The sequence below is a fragment of the Anoplopoma fimbria genome, chromosome 18, assembly GCF_027596085.1.
Source record: "Anoplopoma fimbria isolate UVic2021 breed Golden Eagle Sablefish chromosome 18, Afim_UVic_2022, whole genome shotgun sequence".
Taxonomy (NCBI): domain Eukaryota; kingdom Metazoa; phylum Chordata; class Actinopteri; order Perciformes; family Anoplopomatidae; genus Anoplopoma; species Anoplopoma fimbria.
Window position 1 is genome coordinate 15377064 of NC_072466.1, and position 21845 is coordinate 15398908.

At 38.8% G+C, this 21845-nt stretch overlaps 1 protein-coding gene across 2 annotated transcripts in view; it reads left to right on the plus strand.

The window, feature by feature from the left end:
- The window catches only part of map3k5 (mitogen-activated protein kinase kinase kinase 5), a 66633-nt gene that overhangs the window by 16320 nt on the left and 28468 nt on the right, over window positions 1-21845 (plus strand). For both annotated transcript variants that reach the window (XM_054618467.1, XM_054618468.1), the window contains exons 2-7: window positions 1289-1428; window positions 3540-3563; window positions 9720-9913; window positions 12529-12697; window positions 14188-14294; window positions 19841-20011. In XM_054618467.1, coding sequence (XP_054474442.1) covers window positions 1289-1428; window positions 3540-3563; window positions 9720-9913; window positions 12529-12697; window positions 14188-14294; window positions 19841-20011 — 805 coding nt within the window. The remainder of the gene's footprint in view (window positions 1-1288; window positions 1429-3539; window positions 3564-9719; window positions 9914-12528; window positions 12698-14187; window positions 14295-19840; window positions 20012-21845) is intronic.

Genomic DNA, 21845 nt, shown 5'->3' on the forward strand with positions numbered 1-21845 from the left:
TCACAGCTGGGTCACTCTCTCCCAGAACAATTAAGAGCAGTCGGTGTGGGCTTAAAAGGAAAGCCAGGTATCAAGTGTTAGTCACGTCTAGCTCCAATATAATGGAGGTTTTACTTGTATTATTTAGGTGATTAATTAATGCCACATTTTATTGTTGATTTTATTTACAGATTTTTGCATTATTTATTCCGTCAGTTAACTGAAATTGTCTCGATGAACTGTATTTTTCTGCCTGTCTACTAATCAATTAATTAAACAAATAGTTTCCACATTATTTCACTGACTGTTCAGGAGGAGCACTGAAGTAGCGATGACACACTTTATACCCGACCTGATTCTTAGATTGTTTGCTAAAAGCCGATCTTTTACTGTTTACTTTTAAGAATGTGTTGCTGTTATTCGTCTTGATGTTGTGACACAGGGTTAGGAAAGAGCTTTGAGAGAGCTATATCAGGGTAATATTTAGCAATTATTGGCATGAAAATGGTCCAATTTAAAGAAAACAGGCCCAAATATACCTTTTATTAAGACGTGTAAGTCTTTGCTCTTTGGTAAAATCTCAATGCTGCAGCACACAATGATTTTTTTAGACAATATTGTGCTTCCATTGTGGCAGCATTTTGGGAAAGGCCGTCTCCTGTTTCCTCACGACAATGCTCCTGTTTACAAAGCCAACTCCATAAAGAAATGGTTGAGTTACACAGAGCCCTGACTTCAACCCCATGCAACACCGGCTGTGAGTCAGACCTTATCTCCCAACATCAGTGGTCGAAACCAGAAGAGTGGAGGCTGTTAGATTAAGCAGCAGATTAACGTCTATGTTTTTGGAGTGAGATGTTTGACATTCTCTCCTTCGCTTCTGTAACTTTATGAGGTCATAATGTTACGGAAGTGACGTTAAACTCCTTCCGGCTAGTTTGGCCCGCCCTCAAACAACAAAACAGAGAGACGGCGCTGAAGCTCCGGAGGAAGCGTTTTTTGAAATGTGAAACGTTGACCAATCGCAACAGAGCGGGCTAGCTGACCAATCAGGGCAGACTTTGCTTTCTGGAGGGAGGAGCAAGTGCTACAACAGAGCATTTCAGAGAGAGGGTGAGGAGAGGTGCTGCAGGACAGCCAGGATGAGGAAAAAAATGGAGGATTATGAGCATTAACGCATGTAAACATGTTGTAACTGTAACTTGAGATAAAAATATGCAACTGGAAAATAGCATAATAGGGCCTGTTTAAATCAATGTATTGTTTCAAGAGGGCTACACTCACACCTGTACCTGTCTCTAACCACCAGACATCGCTGTGGTGGAGATGACGGATGCCTTTCGCCAGCCCTCGCTCTTCTACCACCTGGGAGTCAGAGAGAGCTTCAGCATGGCCAACAATATCATCCTGTACTGCGACACTAACTCTGACTCCCTCCAGTCCCTGCAGGTACAGTAAGCCGTCGTCGTGAACCGAAACGGGGACAGACCTGCCCTCACTTACACACAGAAGCCAAACAGTCGATGTGGTTCACAAAGGTGGTGATTAAAGGCTATATTTGGGAGGAGGTCGGGGATTGACAGATATGTGATTTGGTGGCAGTGCGCCATTAATTTGATGGAAGGAAATGTACTTGCAGTATGATCCATTTGGAAGCCAGCAATGGCCTCATTTAATCGAGAAGGAGCAAAAAAATAATGGTGAAATAGAATTTATGGGAAAAGTCTGTTTTCTGTTATTCAATTAGTGATCAACCGCTTTTTAAAATGGTAATCCTCTGCAATCAATATTTTTCTGTTTTGCAATTTAGAAATCACCAGAGAACGCAGCACTGTTATGTCTTTTCTTTTTATGTAATGTTTCATTTTTTATTAAACTCTTTCGGTGGTACTTTTAATCTCCACCAAGGAGGATTTGATTTCAGTCCTGCTTGCATGTAAGCCGAAACACTGCAAAGCATATTACAGTTAAAGATTTCAATAAAGTTTTGTGGGAAGCCATGGCCCCAAAAAACAGGTAGACCTTGGTCTAGGCATAGGTCTAGATTTTGAAGGATTGCGCATCATTGAAAGACTTTATAGTACTGCACTTACAGATACAAGTTCAATTTCTAAACATGATCATTTTTGAAATAACAAATGTAGGGCAATGTGCACTATGGTGGAGGTGCTCAGCTGCGGAGAGGAGCATTACTCATGTTATCAAGTTCTTTTAGTGGAGGTGGGCTGCGTCCTTCTGTAACAAAGACCTCCTCCACTAACTTCATAAAAGATGACACACCGTTATGAAATAAACCACAACCTTCAGAGGCACCGCTCTGCTATAGCAATCTCTAATGGAGAGTAGCACATCTTTAGTCATATTAAAATGTCAGATTGTCGCCCCCAAAAATCTCACCCAGACAAGTTTTGGCTGAGTCAAAACATACGGCAGCAGTGTGAGACTTGTAGCTCCTGTGTGGCAGACAATATGTAGTTCACACTGTCTGAGGCCCAGGCTGAACATATTTTAAACCTCCTGCTGTAGGCGACTAGTGGCAGAGGAACACTGAAGGCTTTATCGTTGGTGTTTAGTATTCAGCCAGCAGCCTCACTGTGCTGTCAACATATAGTACTATACGGCCTTCAGTGGAGATTAAACGCAGAAGTCAAGATAAACATGACATTATAAACCAAATGCACAGTCTCTGCTCTGTTATTTCTGCATTTGATGTTGGTCAAATTGCTTCAGATGGCCAGCCCTAATGCAGACTGGTACCTAATAGGAGTTCCTGCGATCTGCCCCGTTACCAAACCGCCTCGCCGGGCAGTCGGCTAGCTGATCTCCACCCTGCCCGAAAGACCACTTTTCTCTGGTGGTTTCCTCTTAACTCTATGAGGCTGCTAAATCGTCTGAATGGGTGCTGTTTAAACGTCAGGAGATATATGTGAATGCTGGCACTCTGTCATTCTTTTTTAAATACATCAAGACCTAAAGAGGCCTTTTGTACACAGTGTACCCGTGGTGGTCATGCTTTATTGTCAATGAATTTTGGCGAAATTTCCTTTTGGGTTTTGAATCCAAAATGATTCACCTATGTAAACTGATGATCTGATTAGTTTTTGAAACATGGAGCCCACAGTGTCACTAACTTCACTCCCTTTGTACATGTTTTTCTAATTTTGGGGAAAAGCGATTTCAGAGAGAAGCAGATAGGAGGGGTCTACAATATGCATTTGAAGGATATATCCAGGATGTCAAACTAAAATAAAGTAGGAGATATGATACTCATCGGTCATTGCTAATCAGCTGACGTTTTTGATAATTGCCCATCAGTTTCCATTGGCAGCCCATTGATCAGTGGATCTCTACTGGCAATCTCTATAATCCTATAGTTAGTAAGGATGCATATCTGACTTTCTGCCAGACATTAGACCTCAGTAACATCAAGAGGCCAAACTCCAAGAAAGTCAGCAATTTTAATAAATGTTATTGTCAGAATTATGATGTCAGAATTTTAGTGAAACTAAGAGAAATGTTCTTGTGTGAACTCTAAATGTATTTTTCTTGTCTTTTTTCAGGAGATAATTTGCCAGAAGAACACTGTAAGTACACAAAGCAATCTTTTTTTCCCCTCGCCTTTGTGTTTCACACATTACTCACATTATGCTCACACATCACACATCTTATGTGCTGCAAAGAATATGTTTTTTTTAAACATGCAGGAAGCACAGTGTCTAACGCCTTATGTTTCCCTCTTTTGTGTGATTGGTTTTTATCTTTTGCAACCCACTATTGTTTAGACGCTGTGATAAATGTTTCACAGAATGTAAAATGACAACATTTCTCCCATATCAATGTTTTCTCTTATGGCAGCTGTTGAATGAGCATCAGTGACGGCATGGGTTTGATCTTCATAAAAAGGCTTGAGAATTTAGTATATTTGACTTGCAAAACCTGCAGCATTCAAATAAGGTGCTGCGTTAAGCTAAGGAAATCCTGTTCTCTTCTGACTCACGACATGTAGTTCCTAATAAAGTCTGAATGTGATATAGATTGACATACTGAAACACATTAAGTGTTAAAGGAATTCTGCTTTATTGTTTATTTTACTCTAAATGGGAACATCATTTAAGAAATGAACATCATGCTGTTTTGAAGAAAATTTGAATCTTGTGACCAAGACTAGGGATAGACTGATTCAACTTTTCCACTCCCAATATCTGGCTTTTGGATATCATGCAATACTGAGTACTGATCCGATACCAGTGTTTAATAAATTAAAATAGAAAAAGTAAAATGCCTCAGTGTGGGGAAGTGACGGGGATCATTATTTTTTCTGTAAGGAAAAATCAGGCCTGATTAGGTCGTTGCTTTCCTAACTTTGTAAAACGAAATGTAACAATTAGATATATAGATACAAATTTACTCGATTGGTGTTTATTCAAATAATAATATCTGTTCCCAAATCTGCCTATTGTCTCTGATTCCCAATCCAGTTAATTGAGTAATCAGACAGATATCCATTATTATTATCGGTATCTGTGCATTTCTAAAGATAATAAACTCGTGTTCACAATGTTTACTAAAGTAATAAATCATGTGAGAAGTTAGGTCATTTTCTCATAGACTTCTATACGGGTGGCTGTGGCGTAGTGGAGAGCAAGGTAGTTCTCCAATCAGAGGATCGGTGGTTCGATACCCGGATTCGGCAGTCGATGTGTCCTTGGGCAAGACACTTAACCCCAAGTTGTCCCGAAGGCTTGCCATCGGTAGCCCTGTCATCAGTGTGTGAATGGGTGAATGATATGTAATATACTACTGATTGTAAGTCGCTTTGGATAAAAGCGTCTGCTAAATGTAATGTAATGTATACAATAAGACTTATTTTTGTAACCGGAGGAGTCAGATAGGTGCACAGAACCACAAGCAACCCTGTTACATCCGTATGAAGCAAAGCAAGCGTATTTGGCGGCCTTGGAGGAGAATACGTAGTAACATCGCTGTTAGTTTTTATTTGCTTAAGTGGTTCCCCTCTCCTCTCTCTCCTCTGCTGTGTGCAGATAGCTGCTATTGGTGACCGAGAGCAGGGGTGAGCCACAGACAGGGCCGACGGGCGTGCGCTTCGGCTGCATTCATTCAAAATTGCGACATCGCTGTAACTCGCAACGGTTGTGTGGAGATGGTGCTGTGTTTATTTATGCCTTTGAAGGGAAACAAGTTTATTTCATTACCATTGACCTATTCATTATTTATTTTGGCAGTTTGGATCATGAAATGTAAGTTGTTCCCCCAAATCCAAATGGATGTCATCAGATTGCAGTCCAAATCTCAAAAGAATTTAGTTAACAGTGATGTAAAACCGCGAAAAGCAGCAAATCCTGTCATGTTAGAAATAATTTGACAGATCCGTTTACCTATCCGATTAATTGATCATCAAAAATTTTTTTGATTTATCTTCGGTTACTATTTGAGCAATCCACAAATTCAGCTCTATAACCAATTAAAAGACAGGAGCTGGAGTCCGCATTCACGGCTGAGATGAAAGGCTTAGCTCTCCTAAGTGGCTTTTTAGAGAGGAGGTAGCGCTGTGCTGCATGAAACGCGCTGATCTCTGACACTGACTGGTACCGTGTGAGGAGAGCTGATTATCACTCACACAGAGTGTGAACTCACTGATCTCCCCTATGTGCTCTCACTATTGTCTTTGTTCTCCCTCTGTCTTGCTCCTATTAGGGCTCTTCAATGCCCTTTTTACTCTGGTGCATGTGCTCTTAGCTTGCCCTCTGTGCTGGTGAAAGAGCACTTCAAGTGCAATAACAGCAGAGTTTTTAGTTTTACATTTTTACTTCCCTTTGAAGGTTTTGTAGCTGTGACATGATAAACAATAGTTGTAACTCAGTTTTAATTAAATTTCATCCCCATGGAAGCACTTCAACTTTTGAAACACATTTTTAACATCTTATTGATCATATTTAAACACCCTACTCTGTGGTAACAGCAGCATATGCCTCCTGCAAGCCATAACTCAGTCAAAGCCAGAGCATACCATTCCAGCCTACTGTAGTCTCTGAAATTAAACATTTCATTCAAACTTCACATTTAACTCTTAAACTCGAACCCTCATCTTTTCTGTGAGCAGCCTTATATATAGACCCTGTTTATTTCTAAACTAGGGAGTAGGCAGTACAGCCACAGGACACCACGGAAATGCCAGTCATGCTTAACCCCAGCTCCACTTTGTTAATGTTGCAAGGTCTTGAACTTGTGTGATGTCTACATATATGATTTAAGGGAAGAAAAGGTCACCCTCCTCACCAGTTGATGAGCCGTGTATAAGAGATATAAATAATTTGCTTCATTGCAGGGTAAAGCCATATGTATGCCATAGTAGTATAGTGCAGTATTCCAGATAAAATGTTTTCAGATGCTTCCTAAACATGCTTGGAAGACAGCACAGAGGTTAGATTTGGCCTATTTTGTTAGTATTTTTAAAAAAAAGGTAGTAAGTCACTTTTGCAAAAGAGAAAGACAAGATTTGTTTGGAAAATGTAACACCATCAAACAAGTTTTGCTGCTGTTGCTGCCGTTTAAAGTTCCCCATACCAGATGAGCAAGATACAAAGCTGCTAATGTTACTTTCAACTCGGATATAGTAGCGTCTTTTTTCACCTGGACCTGAACGGAAATGTGTAACTTCTAACCTGTAATTCCACAAAATAATATTGTTTATAGTTATTTGCTTTGTTAGTGAGACTAGGTCACTATTGTAGCTAGTATGCCTGGCATTTGTAACATTTGAGAAATATATCCTTTGATGCATTTACTTACAATTTTCTCATCTGTTTTTGCTTTTGGCAGAGCTAAAAGAAAGACATAATAGTCTTAAGCCTGGCTAAACCACTATTGAACAATATATGTTAGTGGGAGCAGTGTAGCCAACAGTAAGTTGCCCCCCCCTGTGCTGGTGCAATTGCATTTAATTTCATTTGAACAAATGTTTTTAAATTACAGTTTTAAATGTGGCACAAAAGGATGTGTTGCTAATTGTATTTAGTGCATTTAACTACCATGATGTTGTAAATCCAGGTTTTTCCCTCTGTTTGTGTACAGCCAAACCCTGTAATTACAGCATTGTGTTGGTGTAAATTCACTGACTGAAGCTACCCACCAACTTCAAATCTGCAGCTCACAGGTGCAAAACTCTGGGAGCTTTAGGCCTCGGTGGAGGTGACCATGATTGGTTACTTCCTAAATGGGTTAATGACTGTCGGAGCCGTCGTATTAATTAACTTATCAAATCAAGTTGTGGTCGGCTCTTTGTGTGTCTCCGTGAAGGTGAGCGAGTAAACATGCGGCTCCTGTCCTCCTGTCTAACTTCAAATGGACAGATGGACCATCGTCAAGGCTAACACACCAGATGACTCACTGTCTCAGTCACATTCACCAGATTCCCCGTGAGCCGGTGCTGTCACATGTGTTTCACTCCGCCGCTGAGAGACGTGTTACCTGTAAGCGACTCGCGGCGGTCAGCTTCGAATGACCTGCACCAGCTCTGAAATAAGCATAGGCCCGTGAAAACAAACCCGTCATGTGATCCCCACGACAGCACGGATCAAACACAAACACACATAGAGGGAGCTAAATATAGCGTCAGGATTTTGCAAGCTGTCTGGTTACACCTAACAGTAACAGGGATCACAGGTTTATTTATGAAAGGCATGCACCAACCGCTGATGTCATGAACCGCTGTTGCACAGGAGGAAGTAGTTATCTGCGGATGGCTTTCTTTGCTTCAACGCCGCACCTTCCTTTCAATTCCTTTTTTTTTTTTTTTTTTTTTTTCTGTTGGTGGTGAGCAGCAGCAGTGTGTTTTCTCAAAGAGGCTGCATGAAAAGCTAAAAACCATGACAGAATATTAAAGCGGGCAGGATGCAGCTGGGTTGCAGCCCAACCGCCTTCAGATGCTCTCATGTTGTGTTTCACCACACATCTGACATTCTGGGAATAGCTCTCCTTGAAAATGCCTCGGCCGTTTCTTGAGTATGTCAATAGTGGATTTCCTGCCTCTCTCTCCTCACTCTCTCTCTCTCTCCCTCTCTCTTTCTCTCTGTGCTGCAAACACCACATGCACGTGTTTCCTCGTTGTTGATTCAGCAGTGGAAGGCCATCGCAACAGAAGCGTCACGACCGCTACTGGAGAATAATGTCAAGTTAAAACAAATACAGACACAGAGTACAGAAAATCCGCCTCCAGACAAAACACAGATGTCAAGAATTAGAGCTAAGTAAATAAAGAAGAACACGTTTAGTGCTACTGTACAACTGCAGCTGAAACTGAAACAGACATGAAACAAAATTGATCCTGCATGCCGCAGCTGCAGCAAATAACTGGGTATAGATTTGAACTTGGGGGCAGCAAAGACTTGCTTGATTTTCATGAGCACTAAGTTGAATTTGTAGGTGCAAGGGTGTAATTGTTTGTGGTTGCAAGAAAGCAGCTCCTAATGGGACTGTCAGCACTGATGCAGATCTGTCCTCCTGGCTGCTGCCTGCTTAGACTAGTTTCAGTAAAGACCACGCAACACAAACACCATTGTCTGTGAGAAGAGATCAGAGACAAACGCTCATGTTGTTACCTGAAACCATCTCAAACTGGGGAAACAGAGCAGACTTCCTCCAGGCAATCTGCTTCCTCCCTGTAAAACGTAATATTTTACTATACAGTCAAATCGGTTGTAAAGAGGCTTTGTTTAATAGTTTAGATGAGGCAATATTTTAATGAAGGTTTGTATTTACTGTAAGTGCACACTTTGTACTGTAAGAACACTTTTTAACTGCTTATGATAAAAGTTTGGTTATTAATACATGTACATAGCTGCTTTTAAAATAACTGCATGAAGAGTCCTATCTTTTATGGTAATATTGCATTATAATTTGTAAATGTACAGGCTGAAACTTCAAAGTAATTGTTTTTTTTTAGATAATTATTTTAGCCTTTTAAACAGTAGATGACAAACAAAACTCACCACAAGGTCCATTTACTAACTACTCTGAAGCCTTCGGTTCTCCTTCACAATCTTCCTCAGTAACTTGATTTGCCCAGTTGTCATTGAATTGTACATGCTCAATTTTTTTTTTTTTGCACTTTCCTGTCCATATTGGCTTAAAAGTTGAGAGTGAAAGTCCATTCTTGACAAATTGGAAACATAAAATGACACAGCAATCTCTCCACAAGGTCCATTTACTAGCTGTACTAGCTAATTGTATCAAACATTCTTCTTCAGCAGATTGAGTTCAAGTAGAGAACAGAAGAACAAGAATTGACTTAGACGAGAAGTCCAGTAGGTGCTTGAAAAAAATTAATATTAAAACTTCCATGACTACTGGGCAATTCCAGCTGAAGAGGAAGTTAGTGTGATATGATCAAAAATGCAGAAGAGCTACTAAATGGACCTTGTATTTAGACTGTCTGGACAACTCAAAATGTTGTCCTAGTTTCAACATACTATGTCCTTGGAAGACGTGAAGATTAAAATACAAATATTATAAAAAGATACTGGATGTAGTTTTATCCTTTTTGGGTCACATTAAATCTAATCATCAAGCATATCGGTTTCTCAAAATGATACACCCACATTTGGCTAAAATATTGCTGATGCCATTCTCACACCAAACCCACAATGTTCTACAAAAAGAGTCCTCTGATGCTATGCTATACCAATAGATATTTCCCAAAACTTTGTCTCTTACATCAACAGACGTGCTCAGCCAACTACACCTTCATCCCGTACATGGTGACGCCCCACAACAAGGTGTACTGCTGTGAGGGCAGCCTGATGAAGGGCCTGACAGAGCTGATGCAGCCCAGCTTTGAGATGCTGCTGGGGCCCATCTGCATGCCGCTGCTCGACCGCTTCATCCAGGTGCTCAAAGTGTCACAGGCAAACTCCCAGTAAGTACACTGAAGTGCTGACGGTGGTTGGACTGGGCCAAAGACTACACTGTTTGTCAATCATAAATACCATCCCTCTACAAACATGCTATCATGACTAAAACTAGGCTACATAAAGAAGGATGCTAAACAATATGAATGGCCTGTTTTTGAAGTCGGTACTGCTCTGCAAAGGCAGAGACCAGTTACTACAGAAGCAGTGAAATTCAGAAGAAACTGTTTAAAGTTTACAAGCTTTCTTGAAACAGGTGTAAAATGTTGTAAAGCCTTAATTTTATGCATGTTAAGGTTGATAACAAAAAACATAAGACCTAAAATGCGTACTGCCTTTTGGATAATCTTCAGCGAATAACGCAATATCAATCTACAAACAAAATCATGTATCTCTGCTTTGCCAATAGTTATATTCACGGTAATATATATAAATCTACAATCTAGAATTTAATACCCTGAAATATGTGTATTAAAGGTTACTTGGTCATGCCAAATCACATAAATTCCAAAAGCATAGCATTACTGCTATTCTGCTGAGCTAGTGTTAGCAGGAGTTAAACTGGGGTTGTTCCCTATTAAGATTGAGCTACTGTCTCATATAGCAATGAGACAAAACAAACACACTAAATTGTGAATGTCACTATGATATGTTGGTTATGTTGGTCACTGATCACAGCCAGGGAAAAATCTGTAAGAAATGTAGTTGTAACGTTAGCTTAAGCTAAGTTAGCTGTCATGTTTTCATGTCATAATTTCACATGCTGTTTTTGAGGAAATTATAAATTCTTATGCCGTAATATTTGTCTGTCTTAATTCACTTTTGACCAGTTAGTGCACTTTGGCTTAGAAGGGCTGAATACAATTATAAGGTTATTTTCCTACAATCCTGAAAATGGTAACGACCATGAATTTTCAGGTTCTGTGAACTGTTGAAAGACACATGTTCACATTTAGAGCAAAGCAATGTGTTTGAGGATGAGGAAGCAAAATGAAAAAACTATTTTATGCTATGTCTGCTAACAAGAAGTTCCTCTGAAGGCAAGGTACTGTAATAGTGGCCGTATAAGGTTATATGGTTAAAACAATGTTCAACTGGATTATTATATACATGCAAGCTGAGGTGTCTGTAAATGACAGATGAGGAAGAATCCATTTAAGTGTTAAATAAAAAAATTCAGCTCATGTTCATGTTTCTCTTTTGTTTTATAATCCCACTCTTATTATTTTTACTTGCTGTAATTATTTTCATGTAGTGCATCCCTGAACTTTAACTTGCGTGGTGGTGATCCACTTTTTGAAAGGTTTTACACCGCCTCAGTTGCCGGGCTAATATTTTAAGCTTTCCTGCCAACATGCGCTGCAGCAGCCAGTTGCTCTCGCTCAGCTCCAGGAATAGTGACTCAGGTTTTTACAGGCACAAAAGAAAAACGTGTACTTTGATTTAGCTTTTGTCTCATGGAGAACAACATGCAAGATGTTATAGCCATTGAGCAAAGCAGAGAGTTTTTAGAGAGGTATCAGAGTTGATTGCATTCAGTAAATTGTGTGAATGAGCATGACTGTTATTTACAATAAATTATCAGATTAAATAATTTTTAATTTAGTCTGCTTCATGGCATATGGACCTTTGCGACCTTTACATTTCTTTACTATTTGCTGATGCAATGTGATTGGCTGATATTTGCCTTTTAAAGGTCAATGTTTGCTTGATCCAATTGGAGGTTTAATTTTAAGCTTATTTGATTTAAGTCGGCTCACTCACATGGAACAAATTTAAAATGTGAATAAAGTGAGTCATTATTTGGCTTTAACCTCATCAATCCTCGCATGATACACATGACAGAAAAGAGTGGGGAGAGATAATAATCTGCAGCAGATGATCATCATTACATGGATCTTTGGAAATTTGTTGCTACTAGTGCCGAGTTTTAATACCAATAACAAAACTCTACTGTTTTCAGTGGTTGATTTTAAGGGTTATGAGGTCTTAAAACGTTTTTCTCTCACACAAACATAGGCATACACACCTTTATTAACGGGGCTATTCAGCAGCAATCTAACATCACCATAAATGACATTTATCTAACCTTTCTTACCTAATATTTTTGTTGCATTTTTCTACGGTGAGGAAATCATAAAATATGATGACAACATTTCAAAATCATAAAAGCCATGTGGAGTTGTGAATGAAAAATTCAACAAATGGCCCTTTGAAAAGCTGCAGTACGTGATGTAAACTTATACATCCAAAGTGTTTCTTTCATCATTTGGTGTGTATTCAAAAATATCAAAGAGCAGAGAGAAGAGAGTATCTAATTTAGTGTGTGGAAATAACGCTGCTTTCAGTTCATTGTCTTAATTAAATGTTTTCCTTCACAAAATCCACTTAAACTAATATCAGGAGTTATCTGCAGGTTTATGATGCGCAGCCTCGGTGAGTCACAATAATGATCTATATATGTACATCAGAAAATATATATATTACAATTATTGTTTCAAATTACTTTACTGGAAGTGGAAATATTTACACACATTAAGGAAACTGAGTGGTTTTGTTTATCTTTATCATAAGACGATACCTTGAATAACTCCTCTGTCTTACGTATCTTCTTGTCTCACAGTCAGTATTTCCGAGAGACGATCCTGAATGAGATTCGTAAGGCTCGGGAGCTCTACACTGGCATGGAGCTGGCTGCCGAGCTGAGCCGAATCCAACAGCGGCTGGACAACGTGGAGTGCCTTTCTGTCGACATCGTCATTAACCTGCTGCTGACATACAGGGACATCCAGGTACACCTGCTCTGTGTAGCCTCTCTAAACATCAGCATATTGTTTTCATGTGTCTAATTAAGTCTGCTGCATTACTATAATGCAAATTGGATAATTAGTGAAGTTGGTTGGTTTTGCTTCCTGAAGAGAATAGGAACATGGGGAGTGAATTCTACTAATTTCACTATTTCACTGATTCAATTTTCCAGAAAAAAATCAATATGCACTGAACGCAACTTCTTCTTCTGTGTTGTAAAACAATCCCTTTGTTTTCCTACCACCATAGAGACGGCACATTGTCCCATAGAGGATCATAGAGACGTCTTTACAACATAGGGATCATATAATTAAAAGTTCAAAGTTCAAACCCCCACAAACACAAAAAAATCGAGGAACCAGTCCTTGTTAATACGTCTCTTAATTTAATAAAAATCCACAACCCACAAGTAATTGCTCTATTGATGATTCTGGTAATTATTTCCCAGATGACTTGTTTGGCTTCTAAAATGTCACAGATAATTGTGAAAAATAAAATAAAATAGTTGCTGATTGATCTATTTCAAATCTTCATCAGACTTTCAGAGGCTAACATTAACATCTTAAATGTCAAAAGATTGTGTTTACATGCAAAGTTTTGCTCAATTTAAATCTGAATAAACAATCACTGAACCATTCAGGATGCACCTCTCATTACCAGATTCAAACCTCGCCATGACACAGACTTTACACCATGAGAACACAACTCTTTAGAGAAGGACGTGCAAAAACTTTCAGCTCAAAAATCCCCCAAAGTTTCGAGGATAAACTATGAAGGTATTTCAGACATTCACCCAACCACTGATGCTCTTAAGTTCAAACAAATTGCCAACTAAGTACAGATGATCTGTGACTCCCCCTCATGTCCCTGACCTTGGCAGATGAAGCCACTGTACGAACCTACTGTACAAGTTAGAGAGAGGTGACTGCCTCAGCATCAATCCGTCAACGTCATCCCTTTTTTCCAGTGGCGCTTCCTCAGACCGCCTGTGGAGAGCTCCAGGCGAAGCTTTTGGTCTGCTCGTCTTAAATCTGCCGCTCTTTTCCGCTCTTTAGTCTCTGCATTGCGATGGCACCCAGCGTCCAGGTCCTCCCACTCACCATAGGCAGCGCTCAGCCTCATGAATCATTCATCAGAACAACAAGCATTGAGGACGTGCTGAATTATTCAACACGCTTTGGGTACAGTGACTATGTAGGCAAGTAGCAGCAACAAAAATATGATGAAGGGGCCTCTCAATTATTGAAGTGCTTTTTGGTGTTAGGCAGACAGTTGAGAAACAGACCGAGTGAATAAAAAAGACATCAGAAACTCTCCCTCTGGGCTCAAAGCAGCTCGACAACTTCATGAGTTGCAGCGTGTGTTTGGAGGACATTGAGTGCAGAGATACTCGGACAGCCGTCCCACAATGCTATGTAATCAGTTGAAAATGCAAAAAGGAAGGTTACCAGTGTTTTCCTCGCTTATTGTCCAGGATTATGAGTCCATCGTGAAGCTGGTGGAGTCTCTGGAGAAGCTGCCAACCTTTGACCCCATGGCCCATCCACATGTGAAGTTCCACTACGCCTTTGCACTGAATCGGTAAGATACACCTGGTGACCAGCCAACCTGCACACGGAGAAATACATTGATGCACACATTCAGTTTGACAGATTTTTGTGTATTTATTTATTTGATGAGGAGAGTTTGGTTTTTGTGGCCGTGCTTTGATTTTGTATCCCTGACAGGCGAACGATGTAGGGTGACTTATTGACAATGAAGCTAAAAAATAGACGTTTTTGATGAGCGTACTCAGGTGACATGAACACATATTACCGAGGGGATTCTCACTGCCGTCTTTAGGACATCTCTAAGCTCTTCTGTCCATCTTCTTAATTCTTCATAATCATTTTTAATGCTTTGGCACGGCCTACTTACTTTGTATTTTTAGATATTGTATATGTATTTATTTGTGTATTTATTAACAGAATTTCACATTTTTAAGCTTGAAGTCTTTGATTGCTTTGGCTTTCAAAGTGGCAAGCTGCTGTAAACAATTGTCCTTGCTGGAGTAAATTAAGTTAAATAGACTTGAAATTAATGTAATACCTCATCATGTAAATTGTGTTTTTTCAAACAGATAACCATTATAAATGGCACTAACAAAGTAAAAGTGTAACGTTAAGAATTTTTAAAGGTTCTTTTACACTGACTTCAGGACATTATTTCTTCAGACGGTGGTGAAAAAAGCTTGTCTGGACCCTTGCTGTCAATTTACAGTAGTTCTACGAAAGAAAATTGGAATGGGTAATAATCAAAATTTCTAGGTCAGACTTTGAAAAAAAAAAAAAAGGAATCAGCCAAGAAAATTGCATTCAGTGAATCTCTGATTATGGATTATGATTTTAACACAATCAACTTCGTAGTCCCATTTGTAAGTAGTCCTAACACAATTACAATGAAAGTACCTCTTCATATCTGCCTTTCCTGTTATTTCCAAGTAGCTTACATGTACATGTATCAACCAAGGAGTTTATCTCGGGTTAATCTGTTTGTTTTTGAGTGGGTTTCATAAGCAGCAGTGGTGGGAGAATTTTCTTGAAATCTTGAAAAAAATATATTTTGAAAGTTACAAGCAGCAACAAATTCAGGTTTAAGGCTTCCAAGCAGCCTTGATATCATTAGTAGCATGTGTGCAGCTACTGTGCTCAGGAAAAAGACAGATGTACGACACAGACAGGTTTTGACTGCCTGTTTCTCACCAGCTGCATTTCTTGTAAACTTCCTGCGGTTTTTGTGGTGCGACTGCCTCAAACAGCAATAAAGCATACTGTTCTTTAATTTGGCAGCAATTGGAAAATGTTTCTGCAGGGTGTCAAGATGTGTTTATTTCGCTGTTACAGTCTGGCATATTACCAAGTTGTGATATTATGTTTACGAGCTCCAGGCAGCAACACTGAGACATTTTGTCACACGGATTCATATGATAAATGTTAATGACAGAAGACACTCCCTCAGTTTAGTTGAGAACAGGACCCCATGAGTAGAGACAAACAGCTGTGGGAAGTCTCTGCTGTGTCAGCTTACCTATTCAACTAAGTAGGATTAGTCACTGCAACTACAATAGCGCTAGATGTGATTGTTATGCAATGTGTTCTGATGATATTTTTTTTTGTTTTTTTTCTAGTACATGAGGTATACCATGATTTGGACCATGATTTATACAATTTTAATGTTGTCCCCCTCTGATTTGATCTTTTTTTATTTTATTATTTATTATTGACGCTAGTTGTCAGGATAATCTAAATTAATGCAGCATATTGTTTGGAATCCACAGAAATACATGCAATATTTGTTTTATCATTACTTTCATAATCTAAGGCAATATGATAATATATACCATGTAATGATGTTATCCTTTTAGCATAAGATTTTTCCATAACATTTACACCATACTAACTTCTATATATCCTGTAATATTTCAGTGTGTGCAAATGTGTTTGGCAACATAGTTTTTAACATGATGTTTTCATTAACGGTATGAAGTGTTTACCTCCCTATTAGACATTCCCATTTGGTTATTTTGTTCAATTCTTCAATTGGTTTTCCAGAAGAAAATACTATGCACTTATTTATATTAGTATAGAAGAATATATTGAAATATTGTAAGCTTTGTCCTTTGTTTTCTCTGCCTCTGACCCACCTAGATGCCTTGATTATAACCTCCGTTGCCATAGTAAAAATGTGTGGCATTATTTATAAGGATTTTTATCCATGTCGCCCACTCCAAGTGGACAGTTTAGTGTGAGGATTGAATACAAAATATCTGATATAACACAGTAGTCGTCAAAAAGCCCCTCCTGTCACAAGTTAATGGTACGTTGTAAGAGACTGCACAATGGTGGAGTAGAAAAATCGTTCTCTTTTGACTTCTGAACCAGAATCAATTTTCTGCTTCAAGTGGACTTTTATAAATCATCGGTTCTTCTTTCTGACCCAGCAGCCCATTCAGCCTTAACAAATGCATGATGAGTGGTTTAAAGTCAGAGCTCTGCCTCTAAATGAATCTCTCTGGTTGAAGTGTCTGTGGACTAATTGGCTTCAGCCTTTTGTCTGCAGCAGGGCGGCGTCCGGCATGTGAGCACTGAGCGCTGCTGGGCACCTGACAGGAGCGAGGGAAGAATCTCCTCCCTCCAAATACCAGTCAGCACTCTGGAGAGAAGAAAGAGAGAAATAGCTAGATGCATTAGGAGAGAGAGAGAGAGAGAGAGAGAGCGGGTCTCATCTCCATGAGCTCTCTTCCCTCTGGACGGTCTCCATGGTAATAGCTGTCAGCTCGTATGTTTTATTTAACTCTCACGCTCTGGAGAGGAGCCACGGTTTGTTTATATCACACGTTGAGTATGTGTGTGAGACTTAACCTCGCAACACCACACGTTTCTTTCTGAAGTCTGTGTTTTGACACGTTCATTAACTCGAGAACAAAGCCATATTGAAATTTCATCAAAAGTCGCCCTCATGGAATAGAGTTTGTGAGGCACTTTGCTGCTTAAATTAACATGATAATGAGGATAGTCCTGAAGATATAAGGGACCTTAGATGATATTAATACCCTATATGTTATATAATAAAACAAGTAAGAAGACAAGCACGTACAAATAATCATCTTAATTAATGGTATTTTTATCCTAACTGATTAATATATCATGGCCATTAAGGATTGATGTATAGCAGTGATTAACAAGGGCACATTGTGCAGCTCTTGTTTGATTTTTGACTTCATCTCAATGCTGTGGTGCTTCTGCACTTCAATACAGAGACCCCCTGTGATTGAAATAGCATGTCCAGTAATGTGACATTTTCTGTTGATTACAGTCTAGTTTGTTGGGTTGGCATTTTTTCAGGGTAATATTTCAGGCTTGAGTTTTGACACCGACTCAGACTCCACAGTCATTGTTGTCCAACCTGTCCAAACAAATGTATTTAAACACCTGTTTTGCCCAGTTCAATGACGGTCTCAGCCTGCTGGATGCCCTTGGTCAGTACGTCTTCCCATCAGAGTTCTGACAAGTGCTTGGACCTGGGTTTAGATGTGTTTTTGTTTTATTAGTAGACAACTAATCCATTGAGACTCCCCAAATATATCCCTTATGATATTCCCTGTCTTGTATTTGCTCACTTCTGATTTCTTTAATTCATTACAGTCCAGTAAAAGTGTCTGAACTGTACTGTGTGCTGTTTTGTAGATTGAACATGTGGTTAGAAGTCATTGATTGGACGCTTGTTGATATAATTGAGGAACATTAGAAACACCTCTCAGTCTACGACACCGAAACCAAAAAACAGCCTCCAACATGACCATTACGTTTAATCAACACCTCTTTGAAACCGTTTTAAAAAAGCTGACCATTCTAGCTTTCATTCAGGGATGATTTATTGCAGGTCTTTTGTTTTACACCTAGATGCATGTACCTAATAATAATAATAATAATAATAATAATAAATTAAAAAATCACGTGTGAGTCAGATCATTTATTTATTCAAAATTGGCGAGAAAAAAAAGAAGAAATTGTGAGTTAATTAAATGTAATAATACCAACTAATTTGATGTATTGTGTTTGTTTATTGTCCAACCCTCGCGCTCATGCTATACTCCCAGCTCTGTATTGCTTTTGTTTTTTGAATGCAGCAGAAACATTAATCTCGTCTTTTCTGCACACTGTGTGATCAGAATTGGAAATATAAAAGCTTTCATGAAAACAAAACACCAATGTAATTCAATTAATTAACACCTCAAGAGCTTGCAGTTCATTTCCTTTATATTGAAATGGGTTTGTCATTATAGAGCCTCCATTATTTCCTTTCGGGTTAGTTATAACAGAACCATCCGCACGTGAATGATCCACTGGAGGCTCACAGCACTAAATACAAGTGGAGATTATGTAAATGAACCCGGTAACCTCAGTAATTTACTTTGGGCTCTGAATGGCCTTCTCTGTGCCAATTATCACTTCCCCACAACAATAGATGTGCAACTCTTCTCTAGCTACACACACACAAACACACACATACAAACCGACATAATTATGTGCTCACACGTACTCTACACACACACACACACACAAACACACAAACACACACACCCTGCTGCTGTCACTAATAATGTTTGATTTGATTGGTCAAATCAGCAATTATCTTATGCACTCCAAAATATACAGGTTCTTGTGCTCTATATAGAGTCTATATAGAGCACAAGAACCTGTATATTTGCATAACATAAAGGGCATTTAGTCTATATTATAGACTAAATGCCCTTTATGTTATGCAAATTGTTTTCTTTATGCTATCATGCAGAATTGTAATTCTTTAGCTTTGGGCTTGGCAACTACATTAACACAGAACAATAATTTATTGAACACAAAGACAATATCGCTGGCTCTGTTGTGTCAATATTTATCTTTTTTAACTGTCAATCATCAGTCCAACAATGTTATAGGAGTGACATGCAAATTCAGTGGAGAACTCTTTTAAATTGTCCCGTCCCCACAGTAAGGGGTCAAAAAGAAGAAGACTTGAATTCAGAAAACTGAATCTAGCCCTGGATCAAGAGCTTACTTTTAACAAACAGGGATGTAACTAGTATGTTAAGTGCTTGGGAGTAGTGCTGGTTAATGGTTGTGCTCTCTATTGTTTTATAGCTCCAATTGTCTTTTAATAGGGAAAGGCGTGCCACCTGTTACTCCCTTCATAATTTGTGGAAAGTGATTATGTGTCCTTATCCAAAAATAGAAAGCTTTGGAAAGGAGTGTGAAATGTTTAAACCAGCCCTTTGAAATGTAATTCATGATCTTTAGAAAATTAGCCAATTGTCATATTTTTATTAAGTAAATGCAGCTAATAATAAACTGAGAGTAATTCAAGATAATCAGTGAACTTGCATAAGTTTAAAAGACTTGAAAGAGACAAATACATTTAAAAAAAAAAAAAAAAGGAATGCCTCTAACTGATGTAGCAGAAGTCAAGATGTCCTGACACCCAAGTGTCCCACATACCTGGATAGATATTGGCTCCACATCTTTGCTTCATTGCTATACCTTTACATCCTTACATCCTTATTGACTCTGCATGCTGTGTGTTTGTTGGTGTAGGAGGAACCTGCCGAGCGACAGACAGAAGGCTCTGGACATTATGCTGCCGCTGGTGAAGGACGAGGAGCAGGTAGCCTCGGACATCTACTGCCTGGTGGGACGGATCTACAAGGACATGTTCCTCGAGTCCCACTTCACCGACACCGCGAGCAGAGACAGCGGTACACAGTGGTGAGAGAGCCGGGCAGGATGTTAGGGGGCTCCTCCAGACGCTGAGTCATATATAAATATTACTAGAAGAAATGTTTTTAAAGGGCAACATGCTTGAGAAATGTCTTTAAGGTGACTCACTGGATCGTGGGACCACAGGGATAAGAGTTTACTGTGAACCGTGCCAGGAATAAAATACTTTAATAGCTGTTATCATAAATGTAAAACCCTTTAAGTCAGGAGACACATCAAGATGAAAAACCAAGAGGATTTAAGAGCTATGCTGATAAAGTTATCTATGATTAAAGTAATATAGTGATGTTAAAAGGTCTTGTCTCAGCAGTACGGGCTCCTAGTGGTAAGAGGAAATGGTGATGTGGTAATATTTCTGTGGCTCTTAATGCCAATTGAGCGTTATTTAGAAAATCTTGTGTCTGGAATAAATAGTAAGTGTATGACTTTTTCCTTTTTTAATAGCGTTAATCCCTTTTCACTAAAAGTGGATGCGTCATTTGAAGGCTGAAGGTTTTTTTCTAACTAACGAACCACTCCTCAATACTGACCCCAGTGCAGCTCTTATTGATATCTTAAAAGGAAGAATAAGTCAGGTAACATAAGATACCAATACACAAACACTGTTGCTTCAAAGATCAATGTAGGTAGAACACTGTGAAGTGTTGATGATGATCAGTACATTATTATTATTATTATTATTATTATTATTATTATTATTATTATTATTATTATTATTATTATTATTATTATTATTATTATTATGTGTTTTTCTGTAGATGGGGTTTATTCAAGTGGTAGCATAACTCAATGGTCTGCCATGTTTATTGAACATTTTTCTCATCACTTCCTTTAACCACAGAATGTGACTGTGGGGTTGTGGGCTTTTCCAGTTCAGTAAAATGAACCTACTTTCTAGGCACAACGGTTGTAGCCTCCATATTGCATGTTTGTATAATGTATACATTTGAGTAATGCAGTAAGGATAAACATATCTAAGTGACACAGGAAGTCACTGAATAATAAGTCCTGTTTCAAAATGTCCTTGCATTCAATGTGGGTTTTGAAACCCACATTTAATATAAGATGTTGAATTGCATGATTGAATCCCTTAAACAAACTAAAGATAAATGAATTCCAACAAAAGGTTCTTGACAAATATAATGAGGAAGCCCAGCAATCTTCACATATTTTTTTTCAAGTCAAGCAGGGGTTTAGTATATGTGAATGAATACATTTTCTTATAATCTTTTATTTTCTTTTAAGATTCTATCATTAAAATGAATGCTCATATTAGATATTTCCGTCAACCAACAAGTTGTTGGTACATTTACTGTCTGTATAGAAGTCATTTTAAGGTGGTAATGTCCTGTATTTTAAAGAGTGATTTTAAGTCCAGATCTAAACCTTGTTCAGACCTTTGATGAAGCTGGATGTTCACAGCATGATTGCTCTGCCAAAAAAAACCTGCAAGATGTGCTTGTTGCTAATAAGTCAGCAGAGAGTGAGATGTATGTGGAGGGTTTGCAGCACATTGTTGAACCCAGGAAGGCTCATCTGATTCAAATCATGGTGTTACCTGATACTATCTTGTTTGCAACAATAATAACAGGAGGCTGCAGGTTGCCTTTATCTGAAGATTGCTCTAAGTCGATTAAATAAGCTACCTGCATTATCGAGCTCCCATCTGGCTATTATTTTCTGTTCCATGTCACAAGTTGGCGGATGCTCCTAATAACATTCACACCCCTTCCCTCAGCACAACAGATTGCTCATTAAATATATGAGAATTTGAGGGTATTCACAGTGGTGGTTTGCTGTTCTGTGGTCCCAACTCAATATG